General features: G+C 39.5%; 2 protein-coding genes across 7 annotated transcripts; both read right to left on the bottom strand.

Annotated features, from left to right (window-relative positions):
• Positions 1-326: 326 nt before the first annotated feature.
• LOC137734970 (uncharacterized) lies at positions 327-2,556 on the bottom strand. Of its 6 annotated transcripts, none has more exons than XM_068474311.1 (6): positions 2,077-2,556; positions 1,946-2,005; positions 1,508-1,620; positions 1,171-1,239; positions 772-841; positions 327-662 (listed from the first exon to the last, which is right to left on the bottom strand). In XM_068474311.1, the coding sequence occupies exons 1-6, from the start codon at positions 2,365-2,367 to the stop codon at positions 525-527; spliced, it is 741 nt and encodes a 246-aa protein (XP_068330412.1). In that variant the 5' UTR covers positions 2,368-2,556; the 3' UTR covers positions 327-524. The 6 variants fall into 6 exon arrangements, with proteins under 6 accessions (XP_068330412.1, XP_068330414.1, XP_068330416.1 ...); XM_068474313.1 differs by having other exon boundaries at positions 790-841; XM_068474315.1 differs by having other exon boundaries at positions 1,946-1,984.
• A 728-nt stretch (positions 2,557-3,284) lies between these two features.
• Positions 3,285-6,922, bottom strand: LOC137734601 (uncharacterized). The gene is made up of 2 exons (XM_068473840.1): positions 6,315-6,922; positions 3,285-4,903 (listed from the first exon to the last, which is right to left on the bottom strand). Exons 1-2 carry the CDS (start codon positions 6,867-6,869, stop codon positions 3,470-3,472), a joined length of 1,989 nt encoding a protein of 662 aa, XP_068329941.1. The 5' UTR covers positions 6,870-6,922; the 3' UTR covers positions 3,285-3,469.
• Positions 6,923-13,646: the final 6,724 nt, after the last annotated feature.

The following is a 13,646-nucleotide window of genomic DNA, read 5'->3' as shown; positions in this document are numbered from 1 at the left end:
CAAGCATATAATGAGTTCATCCAAGTATTTAACAATTATGTTACATTTTATTGACAAAATAAAATGCGCAATAGAAGTTATTGATATTCTATCTAAATGAGAGTTGCAACCTAGACAGGTGCTTAGGCAGGCATCTAAGCGGGCTAGGCGGACGCCTAAGTGGGTCTAGGTGCACTTTCTTTAATTTTCAAACGCCACAGGACTAACCGTTATGGTGACCAGCTGCCTAGCCTACACGGAGCTTAGATGGTGCTAGGTGGGAATTTTTAGAATGGTGATTATGATGCAATACAAAGAAAAGTAACTGGTATAATGCATATCCAAACTAGAAGAAGAAAATTTGGCTATATGCTTAGAGCATTTGTACTGATTTCTTGCAACCGGAGCATGTACGAGTCACATTTTTCTGTTTTCCCCTTCTGTTTTGTTATCCCATCCCATTGTAATACTGCAATTACAACTTTGAACATTCACATACATACTTTTGGGCATACGTACTGAGTTTCACGGTTGACATTGAATCGTCAATCCTCGTAATCTTCATCAAAAAAATCGGTATCTTTAGGCGGGCCTCTTCGAAGTTTGTCTTGAAGATCCAGATTCCTGGGCAGTACGAGCTCCGTGCCCTCACCTGACATGGAAAAATATCTCTCCAGCACCATCTGCATCCAGAAAATGAAAAAAACATACATCTAATTATATTCTACAGTGCTCCCTTCTTGAATACATGCGCCAAAGATGAGCAATTTCATAAAGCTTATAGCACTTAACTAAGAATGTATTGCGTACCACAGCAGCATAGGCATCGATTTGGCTTTGTCGATCAGACTTGTCGAGTCCCCTGAAAACAGACTTCATATCATGTGAGAAATGACAAAACACCCTAGAGTTTCCTAGTGATAACATGCAGCATACGACTACTGACATTACTTCTTCAGTATGCATACTGCAGCTTTTCGGACCTAAAGATTAATCTATAACTCAAGTCTCATAAAGAACTATAGAAGTCCAATTCCCACTATAACGTGCCATTTAGTGTTCAAAACCAAAAATTATACGATGCTCAAGAAAGAAAGCACACATTATGACAGTCAATAGCCATCTTTAAACAATGCAAAGACGTATTCAATCATTGGGAAAAGGTGATTTGGTAAAAGTAGAAAGGATTACATGTTAATCATCCGATCCATGGCTTCCATGGACGTCCCATTTTCATCTTGCAGGTACACTCTCCAACCCCTGAAATTCGAAGTTTCAGTTAACATTTCCCCACTACAAGATATAATCACGATGCTCGTTGTTTAGAACAAACCAAAATTAACAACACAACGAATTTGTAAGACCAAACACAACAAATCACAAATAGCAAAAACCAGCAGCGACCCAACAAATCTTTGATTTTATAAATCCTTCGTGTCATTTATGAGAAGACATTGCAATTTTTATTCTGAAAGCAAAAATTGATTAACAAGTAAACAAATCAGTAACATTAGTATTGAGTTAACACCTCTCAGCGGCACTAACAGCAAGCCTTCCAACAACGCTACGAACTTTGTTAGACTGAGGCGTCTCTTTCCCATCACTCGATTTCGGAAGCCCAACTATGAACTCATCTGCCTCCTACACTTTTTTCTTTTTCTTATTGATTAATTAATCCATTTATAAAACCAAAACGAAAAATTGGAGAATTGGTCCTATAGTCGTCAAATTGTGGATTTTTTGATAACCCCGTTAGAACTTTCAACCTTTATCTGCCCGAACACTTCATTTCGGACGTAAGTTCTAACGGTATTAACCAAAAAGAACCATTACTCTATTTTATGACAATTTATCTTTTACAATACTAAATTTACAATTAGACGAAAATAGAAGGACAAATACTCCAACTTTCTCAAGGAACAAATAATATTGAAAAATAGTTTAAAATATAACATCAATTTTATACCTGCTTCTTTGCAATCTCAAGCAGCTGATCCTCAAGCTTCTGCCCTCTCAAATTCAATACCTACACAATTAAGAACGAAATTAAATTAAATTAAAGAAATAAAATAAATTTTGTTGTTGGGGGATAATTACGGTGAGAGGACGGACGGTGAAGCCTTTGCTGACGGCAAGGCCGGTGCGTGACAGTCCCAAATCTACCCCTACGCTAAACCCGCCTCTCCATTGCGGGTCTCGCTTCCGGCGGAGGGCATTTGGTGGAATTTCATCTATGGAGACCGCCCTTATACGAGGACCCTTTTTACGGTTTTGGGTGAGAGAGAGTTGAAGGGACGCAGGGACATTTTGGACTTTAGGAACGGTGCGTCTCTGGAGCGGAAGGAGTTCGGTTTGTGACGGCGGAGCTGCTAATCGATGACAAAACATTTTTGAGGCGGAGGGAGGGAGATTATGAATTAAGTGAGGATTATGATTCAACGAGTAAGATTTCTGTTATGGACTCCGGTGGGCATGGCGGTGGAGAGAGAGGAGGGGAGGAGGGGAGTGGAGTGGCGGCGCTGTGCTTGGCGCTTTACGGCGGGTGGATTTCTTTTGGACAACAAAATCAAGGGGTGGGTTTACGGGAGGGTAAGATGGAAGATTTTTGGAATTCATTTTTTAATATCTTTTTGCAACGGTTTGTAGCACGGGAAATTATTTTTTTAGATTTAAAATTGTAGAAAACACGTTCTAGTGTTATTTTTCTTCACTTGTAAGTTGAGATGTCTTTGGTTCAATTCTCGTCAAAGGCAAAGTTGAACAACATTATTCTGGCTACCTTAATGTGAGGCTTAGTACCGGTTTGGTATTAATGTGCTTTTATAAAAAGTGGGTATAAAAAAAAATGAGTTCAAAAAAGCGTCTGGTAAATACTTAAAAACAACTTATTTTTATAGTTCACAATTTTGGATGACAAAAAGCTGAAAACTTGAAGCAGCAGAAATGAGCAAAAACTGTTTTTTTTTAAAAGCACAGCAATCCCAAACCAACTCTTAGCCCACTTCCCCACTCCTTTAGGCTATCTTTGATGGAGAGTGCTAAACGTCAAAAAATAAAAAAATGACCTGATTTGCACAAAAACTCATCTCTAACCATTGACTTGGCTATTATTTGGCCAAAGGGAAATCAGGCTAGCCCATTTCTTAAGACCCAACTTCTCAGTTGCAATAATTGATTCAAATTCAACGATTAGATTTGATAACATGCAACGGTAGTTTAACTAAATTAACCAATAATATTGTAAAAACCCAACTTCTTAACCACCCTCTCCTCCTTAGTGTAAATAATATTGTTTGTTAATATATATATATTTCCAGTAGACATGGCTAATCCTCAACATCCCACATCAAAAAGTAAATAACCACTGAGTTCAATGTCACGTAAAACTTTACTAGGGCTTAAATTAGTGCGTCTTATTCGGTCATAAACATATCAAACTGTATCTATTCCGTTGGCTTGGCTCTTACTTTTCGTTGTCGAACTTTGGCTCCTACATTTGGCCTTCGGGTTGTGGCTGAACAAATGAATCTGAGGAGGCAGCAACTTCGCATTCCTTGCTCGATGGTGTTCCAGAAACTTGCTCGCTTGTGCCTGGATTTGTTGGCGCCGCAGCTGTAGTGTTTATAAGACCACTTGCCTCCTTCGCTTCAAACTCTGAAGTTTCATTCCCAGTGTTCACGACTGCATTCCCGGCCGCTGGGGTTGCAGAGTATGCCTGGACAGATTGCAGCAGACCCTTGATTTGCTCTATGACCACGTTTTGGCTTCCATCTTGACACATCGCTTGTGCTCCATGAATCAGTGAATCCAGTTGATTCTGGGTCCCCGTGCTTGTTCCTTGAGCTGCTGCCGCAGCTGATGCTGCTCCTGGAGGTGGTGCTATCCCTTGTGCTTGGGTTTGAGATAGCACATAATTCATCAACAGTTGCGCCAGGAGGGCCTGAGGATCATTGACAACTTGATGGACCGGGGGGGCAGCTGAAGTTGATGCAGCATTTACATTGGGTGGGTTAAGTGCTTGAAGCCCCGCATCTCCATACAAAGCACGGTGGCCATGAAACCGCTTGAGGGTGGCTAGATGCTTTTTACCATTCACATGACTATCATAAACCACCTGTGACTCACACTTCACATTGCACAATTCACATATAAAAGGAACTTGTTTTGGTTTGGGAGGCTCAACTGGTCTTCTGGATCCGTCATTAGTCCTCACATACTTACCTCCTCGACCCCCTCGCATCCTACGCTTAGAACCTCGTCCTCGGCCTGCAAACTGATCGCTGGAGTTGTTCCCAGGTTCTGCAGAAACTTCAGCATTTGCGCTGGTATCCTTCTGATCTGTTTCATTTCTACTATCATCAGTAACTACTCCAGTTGTTATATTTTCTTGTAAGGGTTGTTTTTCCTCAAATCCCTCAACTCTCACAGGGACTTCTGTTTTTAATTCAGTGTTAGGCATTTGAGCATTCTGTTGTCCAGTATTGACTTTGTTGCGTTTCTGCAACTCCTCATGTACCAGCATATTTTTTTTGTGTCGCTTTCCATTTTTATGCTGCTCAAGGATTTCAGGAGTGTTGCAGTCAACCCTACAAAGTTCACACCAAACCATACGAGGAGGTCGCCAGAATGAAGCAGAAGACACTTGTGTTGGTACAGGTAATGGTGCCTGCCCAGGAACCAATGCTGAAGGCGGCTGCGTTAAAGCAGCTACACCTTCAGCAGGTACAGGTATTGAATTTGGATTGGTTGATGCAGCACCATACTGTTGAAAGTGCCTACCACCACCCTGGCCACGTCCCCTACCACGGAATGGGGGTGCTGAGCCATCTGGTCTAGAACCATGGTAACCAAAATGGCCCCGACCACCTCCCCGGAAGGGCCTATTGCCCCTCCTACCTCCACCTCTATATATAGTTTGCCCAATCTGCAGAATAGCATTTAAGGATAAAGCAATCCATGTAATGTTTATTACTAATGCTTCCATGAACAGAAAAAGCAAAAGAAACAACAACTTTGAAATAAAATGCACAAAACAAGCACACATATAGATAACAATCGACAATGACAATAAGAATTCTTATACTGATACATTCAAAAACACATATATGAAAGAAACGCTAAAATCAATCCGACAGAAAATGTTTTTAAGTAATTTCTGATAAGGGGTATGCCTAGGTTGAAGTAGGCAGAACATGAATAAGGATTCAATTCAAAAACGCAAACCATGTTAAGCAATGGAACCTGAATAGAGAACCTACAAACCAGATGTCTCGATTCATTAAAGAATTTAGATTTTTGCATCAGTTACTAAATTAAAAACAAAGTCGGATATACTGAATTAGAATCAGAACAGGTAAGGACCGCTACATACTTTTCCCAAATTGGAAAAAGAATGAAAACAAGTCTTCATCAGGCCAAATAATAACAACAATCATCTTCAAAAAAATTATCCTCATGTGCACACCGGGTACAAGTTACATCCATCGTAATGTAACATGTGCGAACATACTGTAAACAGTACGATAGATTAGCAAAGGGAATCCCACATCAAACGATGATCATCTAAGGTTATACCAATTTCAGGTAAATGTATCCAAGATTGAACTTAATATTCCCCAATAAGGATGAAACCGTTGTCTGAAGATCCGATAGTCTAAGATCAGTTGTAATTATGGAGATATCCAATTGCAGATCCTTTTTTTTAAAAGCAAAATTTTGAAGACCAAAGTACCACCAAGGCTACTGGTTTTCTGAAAAGCAACCTGAGATGCAATTTGAAAGCAGAAAAGAAAACACTAATATACTCAAAGAGAGATCCTGATACATGTCAATACAGCCTCTTATAGACTTGTTTATTGCTTTGGCATGGAGGACACGCACGCCCACCATGCCAAAAAACAAAAAGAAAAATACAATAATCTTGATGATGAAAACATTAATGTCTTTGAGGAAATGGCATGCTAGCAATTGATGTAGAATGCATTTTTTGGCAATCAGTTTCCGCGACTCAAGTTCCACTCCTTTTGCTTATCTAGTTATGGTCAAAACTAAATAGCACGAATTTTGTCAAGATATAACCTTCATATCGAAAGCCAAAAGTTCCATAAATTCACCCCCACCCGAATTTCACCAAATGAAAGAAGACATTCGAGAAAATATATAACATGTTTTAAAACAATGTTCACACTCTACAAATCAAACTAAATGCGAAAACATGCCCCGAACTGGCCAGATAAAGAGAAAAGGCATCACATTATTATAAGAACAAGAATTTCCACTGCCTAATAACAAAAAATGCTAAATTGAAACCAGAATTAAGAAAACCAACCACTTACCGGGGGTTCAGCAGCCCGCTGCGCCGCCTCGATGTTCCCAGTAAGCTGCGAGAGCTGCGAAAGCGCTGCCACGGCCGCTGGATTCAACCCACCATAGCCCGAGCTCGAATCCACCTGCTGCTTCTGATCCTCCGCAACCCCATGTGGGTAATACGCATTCTGCAAATGGGTCGGGTCAGGATCCGCCGTTTGTGGCTGTTGGGGCGGAATTGGGACCCCGGGAGGATGAATCGAAATGGGTTCTCGATGGTATTGGTGGTGGTGGGCGGTGGCGTCGTGGGAGGTGGCGTAATCCTGGGTGGTGGTGGTGGTGGGATTGTAGTATTGTTGGTATTGTTGTTGGTGGTCGGATTGTTGGGGGTGATTGTAAGGATAATAGGCCTGGTAGGATTGGTCGTAGGATTGGATTCTTGAGGGATCGAATGATTGCTGCTGCTGGTGTTGTTGTTGGTCTTCTTGGTGGGTCTGTGTGTAAGAGTAATCCATGGCGACGGTGTTTCTGTATTTTCTTGTGCTAAGAGAGAGATCTCTGTGCTCTCTACAGTCTACATGCATAGGAGAGCTTCTCTTCCATTACCTAATTTCTCTGTGCAGGGGATTTGTGTTTTATTTTGGGGAAGGCTTATGTCATCATCCTTTTTTTCTTTCTTTTTTCTATTTTACAGGGAATTTGGGATAATTCACAGAATTGGCTACCTAACTCGGCGATTGGCTAAATATAAATTCGTCCAGAATTATGATCTTATAAAAGAATATTGTTAAATGAATAGCGTCAAATCATTTATATAATATTTCCAATCGAAGGAAATAAAAAATAGCCCTTCAATAATTTATTATTTTTAATTTTGTTATTTAATTTTATTGGTCAATTAAATTAAATTATCATATTAAAATAAGGTTATCCGGACATATCTTGAGTGTTACTTATCGCTAAAAGAATGTGAGAAATTGTCTAGAAATGCCATTGGTACTTTTATAGAAAAAAAAAATTAGAATTTTTTTTTTAATTTTTTGGATTCCATCTGGAAAAAAAAATAAATAAAATCAATGCCTAAATACGTCAGTTGACGTCGGCTAGCCATTGCTTGCTAATGTCAGCGAGCTGGAGGATGACAGATGGGCCCCAAGAAATTGGTGTAACAACCTGTCCCTAATTTTACTGCTTTATTAATTTTAAAAGAGTGACTTGACCAAAATGCCCCTTGAGGCAAGATTGTTGACTTTTGTTGACTGTCATTTTGTGACGCGTACGAGCTACCATTTTACTGTATTCGTGTAGTACTCGTTACTAAAATGCGTGGGCACAAGCGGAATCAAAATTGGAGTTACGGACAAAATTTTACAGAACTACAAACATAAGGGTACTCTACTAATTTTGCATTTTAGAATTTTGGTCCTTGATTATTTTAATAATTTAAGGTTGATATTTTTAATTTTTTAATAATTTTCTGGCCCATGGGGCCTATACCCACATCGAGGCCCATACCCACACCAAAGTCTCCCTCCTCTCTTGCCATGTGTCCTTCTCCCCCTTCCTTAAGGAGTCTCTCGCACTCTCTCTGGATCTCTCACTTTAATCCCTTTGCAACCACCGGCGCCGAGGTCAACATCCACCAACTTGCCATTTTCTCCGACGAGCTCCACCAAACCAACACCCGAATCCTCTCTTTCTCCCTCTTGTTAGTCCATCTCTTTCACACTCTCTTTGCTCACGGCTAGGAAGCCGGGCTTCATTTGAAATCCGAGAGGATTCCGGCGAGAGTCTAACGAATCCAACCAAGGAAAGGGTTTGGACCAATTGTTTTGCTTTCCCCATATCATTTTAACGATCGTTGGCTCCTTATACACGTGTTTTAGCGACAATTTGGTGTAGAAATTAACTCGGGAAGCCTCCCCAATTTTTCCAGCGATAACGTCGCAAGTTGCAGGCCTTTTTTCGGACCAATCCCGACAACAACTCAATTTGATTTTGGTATAAGATCATTCTCCTCTCTTTAAGCTTCAAATCCATGTATAATTTGCTGAATTGGGTTGTATTTCGAGCTTGAACCGAGCCCTGGGATTGTTGCCCAAATTCCACCCACAACCTGAAAACGGGTCAACCGGACCTATGAACCAAAAATGGATCCACGAACCGCCCCAATCCCGTGACCCGCTAACCCTAATCCAGATCTGACTCAGATCTATTTTAGAATTTGAAAGGAGTTAACTTCCGGTCATCTTTAACAGAATATTTCGTCTGAGGATAGAATATTTTGTTAAAGTTAAATGTTGACCATTAGTTAACTTTTTCAAAATTTTCTCAGAAACCTTCTCAAGCTAATTTCAATGCCCCAAGTATGTTTTTGGCATCTATTTAGTGAAATTCTAAAGTTTTGATGTAGTTGACCAGCTCGGCAGCTTGGTTGGTTGACCATTGACTTTTTACAAAATTTTCCCAAGACCTTCTTAGCGTATTTCGACGCCCTGATTTCAAATCCGTACTCCATTTCCCCAAATTTAATCATTTTAGTTGAGTTTTACTAACAGATCCCAATATTATGTTTAGGTGCAATTACTATCGGAGACTTCGGCTTCCCTAGTCTGAACAGCTGCGACCTCGCAAGTATTTGTGAGTGGGTCTTTTCTTTTATGTATATATTCAGTTTCTATAAATATTAATAAGCATTTTCTATGGGTTGCCATAATTAAATTAACATTTATAAGAAATGTCGTATTGTTAGGAAATTATAAAATAATCTTATGGGATGCACATGTAAGCGTACAATAAGGGAGAACTAGACTTACGGCTATGAATAGTATTATGTTGACTAGAATTATCGAACTACTGTGGCATGACCATATTTACGTCTGTTCATCGTGTGCTACACTGGTGTTTGTACTCACCGAGGCCAGGGCTAGTCTTTATGTGTTTGTTCACATCGCACCATACGTTCACTTTGGATCCATTGTAGGTGCCAGTCCTATCCTAGATTGTTATAGGCAATCAGGACTCGTATGTAATGTGCATAACACCAGTCTTCACGTGATTGTAGTACTAGAGCGTAAATCATTTCTTTACACCCACTCTTGTTCATGTTATAATACCTCTGAACTCGTGTGTCAGCATATGTCATGAGTACTTGATACATTCGTTTTTGTGAGATATTGTGGTTGCCAGATGTTATGGTTTATTTACGAAATATGGTGAAGCATTGCATTTTCGAGATATTACTGTTTACGGTACATATTTTCATACTATACATAGTATGGTATGTTTGAAAACTATACTTGTTTTACTGCAAGGGGTTATTACCTTTTCGGAATGGTTTTTACAAAACTTTATTTTTAGGCCCACTCACCCTTATTTTTCGCCCCTCCAAGTTTTAGTGGCATAGCTTTTGTGTCAACAAGGATTCCTGGCAAATGTTGCTTTCGGAGATTACCTTTGATGGTATAATTCTTATCCTACATTTACTGTACTTTATTTATGCTCTAACATCATGTGTGAATGGGGTTCAATCCTGCTCACATGCGCACTCTTGCATTTAGTCATTTTAGGTTTAAATTTATTCATATTTTTCCACATCAACACACTTTATGGTTTCATCACCTTATAGGTATCGGCCAGCACAACTCGATTCGGAGTCCAGATAGACATTCTGGGTTGGGGTGTGACAATCGGGTTTGGAGGGTGGCTAGAAGTAGCCAGCCTGTTAACCTTTTGGCCTGGTAGGTTCCATGCATTTTTGGACCAGCCCTCCATTGAAGATGAGTTTTTTTACCATAACTAGCTATTGTTTTTGCATATAGCCTTTTAGCCGTCTCCCTTGGAGATGGCCTTATATAGCCAAATATAAGACATTTCACCTATAAGCAAAGAAGAATAATAATATCAAAGAAGGGAAGTTAGGCTCCACAAAATGAAATCTTGTAAGTAGATACCAAATTCGTTGTTTAGTAATCGAATTTGTGACCTTCTATCCACACGTAAAGGTGGCATATCAACCTAGATACTCATTAAGATCCATTTAGTTTGATTTCACCTTACACCATCATCACTACCAATCTCAGCTCCATATTATGGTGATATCAAATTAATGAGTATTAACGGGTACTCATTAACAACCTAATAGGTTGATTTGCCACCTTTACCCACAAACAAAGAGGAATACTTAAGTACCATTTATATTTTTGTACTAACGGCTTTTTTTCTTTGAGCTAACTACATTTTACACCATTAGGTTTTGAGTGATTTTAAAAATATGCCCCCATGTTTCAATTTCTCATATAACACCTTTGAAGTTTTGAAATTGTGTAAATTTATTATGTTTTCTTCTAGTTTGGCTATTTGGTCCTTCATTTAATTGATGATTTGAAAAACGTAGGACTCATTTCTGAGTTGACATGAAAGCTACACTTTCCCCACATGGACCAAAATTAGTCATCATGGAGATTCAAATTCCCTCAATGATTCATTTCTAATCCAAAATAATAACTAATCACAACGTTTGGTCCTAATGGTGAAGCTTCTAATCAACCTAGAAACAATCTCAGATTTGCCATAATCAACAATATATTAAAGTAGGCTTTTTAGTCAAAATGGTTCCTGAAATTTGCATAACTCCTCACTTTGGTCCCTGAGATTTGAAATCAATACAAGTGGTCTCTGAGATTGTCCACCATCGATCATTTTTGTCCTTTCGTGAATAGTTATGTTAAATAAAGATTAAAATGACAAAACCACCTCAATTTGATAAACAATAGGCCAAAATGATTTGATAAAAATTAAGGGTATTTTTGTCATTTATCCTTATTTGATGGAGAATTTTCACGGAATGACCAAAATGATTGATGGTGGACAAACTATGGGACCAATTCTATCAATTTTAAATATTAGGGATCAAAATGAGAAGTTATGCATTTCTCAGAGACCATTTTTGATAAAAAGCCATTAAGTATCATACGACCAAATAGATGGAAGGCATAAATGATATAATCTCCAAATCTTGTGGTGCATTATGAGAAAATTGAAACTCCATGACCTATTTTAAAAATTACCCAAAATGTGGAGGGTATAAGATGTAGTTCACACCTTTTCCTTCTCCTTTTGATAAAATGGAAGCATATTTTGCCACTTTATATTGCGCCTAGTTCTCTCCACTTATGAGTGTGAGGTCTTGTGTTCTAATCTCATAGATTATGAGTTTGATACTAATTTATTCTTTCACCTAAAGTCAGATAGGAAATTTATAGCTAGCTTAGTTAAAAGCATTTACTCTTGCACCTAAAGTCTAATGTTCGTTTTCTACCTCTCCTGCTATCGTTTGTTTAAAAATTAATCATAAAAATCGGAAAAAAAGGGTTAAAAATCGTGAACAAAATTTAGCTATTTTTCAAAATATCCCTTTCTATAATGTGTTCTGCAAATCGTAATATGTGAACACTACTTGGCTTCTTACGGTTTTTCTTTACATTTCATTATTTTATTGTTCAACCGGTATTATCGAAACAATGTATTTCCCTTCGCATCATAATGTTTCATTGTTATCATTATAATAGACGGTTCATCATGAAAATATTAATTGTTATCATAATCCTTAATTGTTTTAACACATATAGATGGCTAATACTGTGGAGCCAAAAATATTCACAAGGCGACACGTGGATTTTTGGATTAAGAAGACAAAAATACCCTTGAGGCATATCAGGGTTCCTACGTGCGAGTAGTGGGCAATCATTCTCAACCAAGTCAGAAATGCCCAAAAAAGTTAACAATTCAAAAATTCATCTCATCAAATCCTTCTACAAGGTAATCCCTAAAATTTATTTCACCCCATATATCTTTTACCTAATTTCTCTTTTTTAGCTAAATCAATTGGCTAATTATTACATAACCTAATTATCTATTTATTCTAAATATTCTATAACCACCAAAACATTCCCCTTATGTTTAATTAGCCAATTAATACCTATTAAAATTGGCTAATTAAACCAAAATTAAACCCAAAAATCCACCTAATGGCCAGCCACTCTTTCTCCAAAGTGGACCGCCCTATCCCTATAAATAGGCTCCCATTTTCACCAAAAGATGATTCCACACTCTTGCTAAAATTCTCCAAAACTCTCAAACACTTTTCTCTCTAAATTCTAACTTTGGCATCGGAGGTTCTTCGGACAAAGCCCCCCCTCTACATTCATCGTGGGAGCGTTAGGCTTTTGGCCTTGACCTAAGGTGTTATTTGTTTTGTAGGTGCAATTTTGTCCAAGATCAAGGAGGAAGAAATTTGCATCCACAAATTGGTGCTTTCATTGAGAGTTGAGATCCATACTCGTAGAAGACTCTCGCGTAAAAAGGTTTTTCTCTATTTTTTCTATTTTCTAGTCCCTTTGTATTTTTCATACGTTCTTATTATTAGAATTTTTTATTCGCAAAGACTCTTTGATAAAACGTAAAAGAGGAATATAATGGCTAGAAATTTAGAAAATTCCACAAGTGAAAATTCCAATACTCAAGAAATGGGACCACGATGATCCGTGAGGCTAAATGTGGTCATAGACGGAGTGGCACCACCACTACAAGGTTCCACCATGGCCCAAGTCATGCCATCCAAGCTTGCACGGGCCTGAGCCCAAGCCTTGCACTCACGTGCCCCACACGCCGAGTAGCCCACTTCCGTGGCCCAGCCTGCTCCTGCAGAGCAGCCCACTCCCGTGGCCCAGCCTCCTCCCGCCGAGCAGCCTACTCTCGTGGCCCAGCTTGCTCCCACCGAGCAGCCCATTCTCGTGGCACAGCCTGCTCTCGTGGCACAACCTGCTCCCACTGAGCAGCACATTCTTGTGGCCCATCATGCTCCCATGGCCTTCCTAGCAGCCCAAATCGGTCCAAGATTAGTTCAACCATCACGGCTCCAAATTTCTGAACTGATGATCAAACCGGGAGCATGTTCACCATATTTTTCTACGAATTTGACATTTCCCAACTCAAATCTCGTGCCCGAAGTCTACCACACTTCCACTGCTTAAGGAGATACATTCATTCCAAACTCCCCCAACCCAAATGGAAAACAACACTTGTCTCGACAAGTCATAGAGTTGACGAACACCCTCGCACAATAGACGACCTTGGTGAACCAGCTCTTGCAGCGCACCGAGATACAACGTGCCTCAGACCAGGTGTCCCAAAGTAAGACAAGGGCAAACGAAGAACCTCTTCAGCAGCGTCTCGGCAAGCAGCCACTCAACCAGCCACAAACCGAGTGTTCGGGCAGAGTACACTCCTGATTGGGCCCCCGAGATAGCGTATACTCCCGTCTTAACGTGTGGAGGAACGTGCACTGTCGACTAGGCCTA

Source organism: Pyrus communis, chromosome 5, assembly GCF_963583255.1.
Source record: "Pyrus communis chromosome 5, drPyrComm1.1, whole genome shotgun sequence".
Taxonomy (NCBI): domain Eukaryota; kingdom Viridiplantae; phylum Streptophyta; class Magnoliopsida; order Rosales; family Rosaceae; genus Pyrus; species Pyrus communis.
Note: the sequence above shows the minus strand (reverse complement) of the source record. Positions and strands in the feature narration are given on the sequence as shown.

Excerpts from the sequence above, each read along its gene's own strand:
- LOC137734970 (XM_068474311.1), bottom strand. The coding sequence starts at position 2,367 with ATGTTTTGTCATCGATTAGCAGCTCCGCCGTCACAAACCGAACTCCTT. Across the intron at positions 2,006-2,076 it reads TCACCGTCCGTCCTCTCACC|GTATTGAATTTGAGAGGGCA; the intron begins GTAATTATCCCC and ends TTAATTGTGTAG. Across the intron at positions 842-1,170 it reads ATGGATCGGATGATTAACAT|GGGACTCGACAAGTCTGATC; the intron begins GTAATCCTTTCT and ends GTCTGTTTTCAG.
- LOC137734601 (XM_068473840.1), bottom strand. The coding sequence starts at position 6,869 with ATGCATGTAGACTGTAGAGAGCACAGAGATCTCTCTCTTAGCACAAGA. Across the intron at positions 4,904-6,314 it reads AGCGGGCTGCTGAACCCCCG|ATTGGGCAAACTATATATAG; the intron begins GTAAGTGGTTGG and ends GCTATTCTGCAG.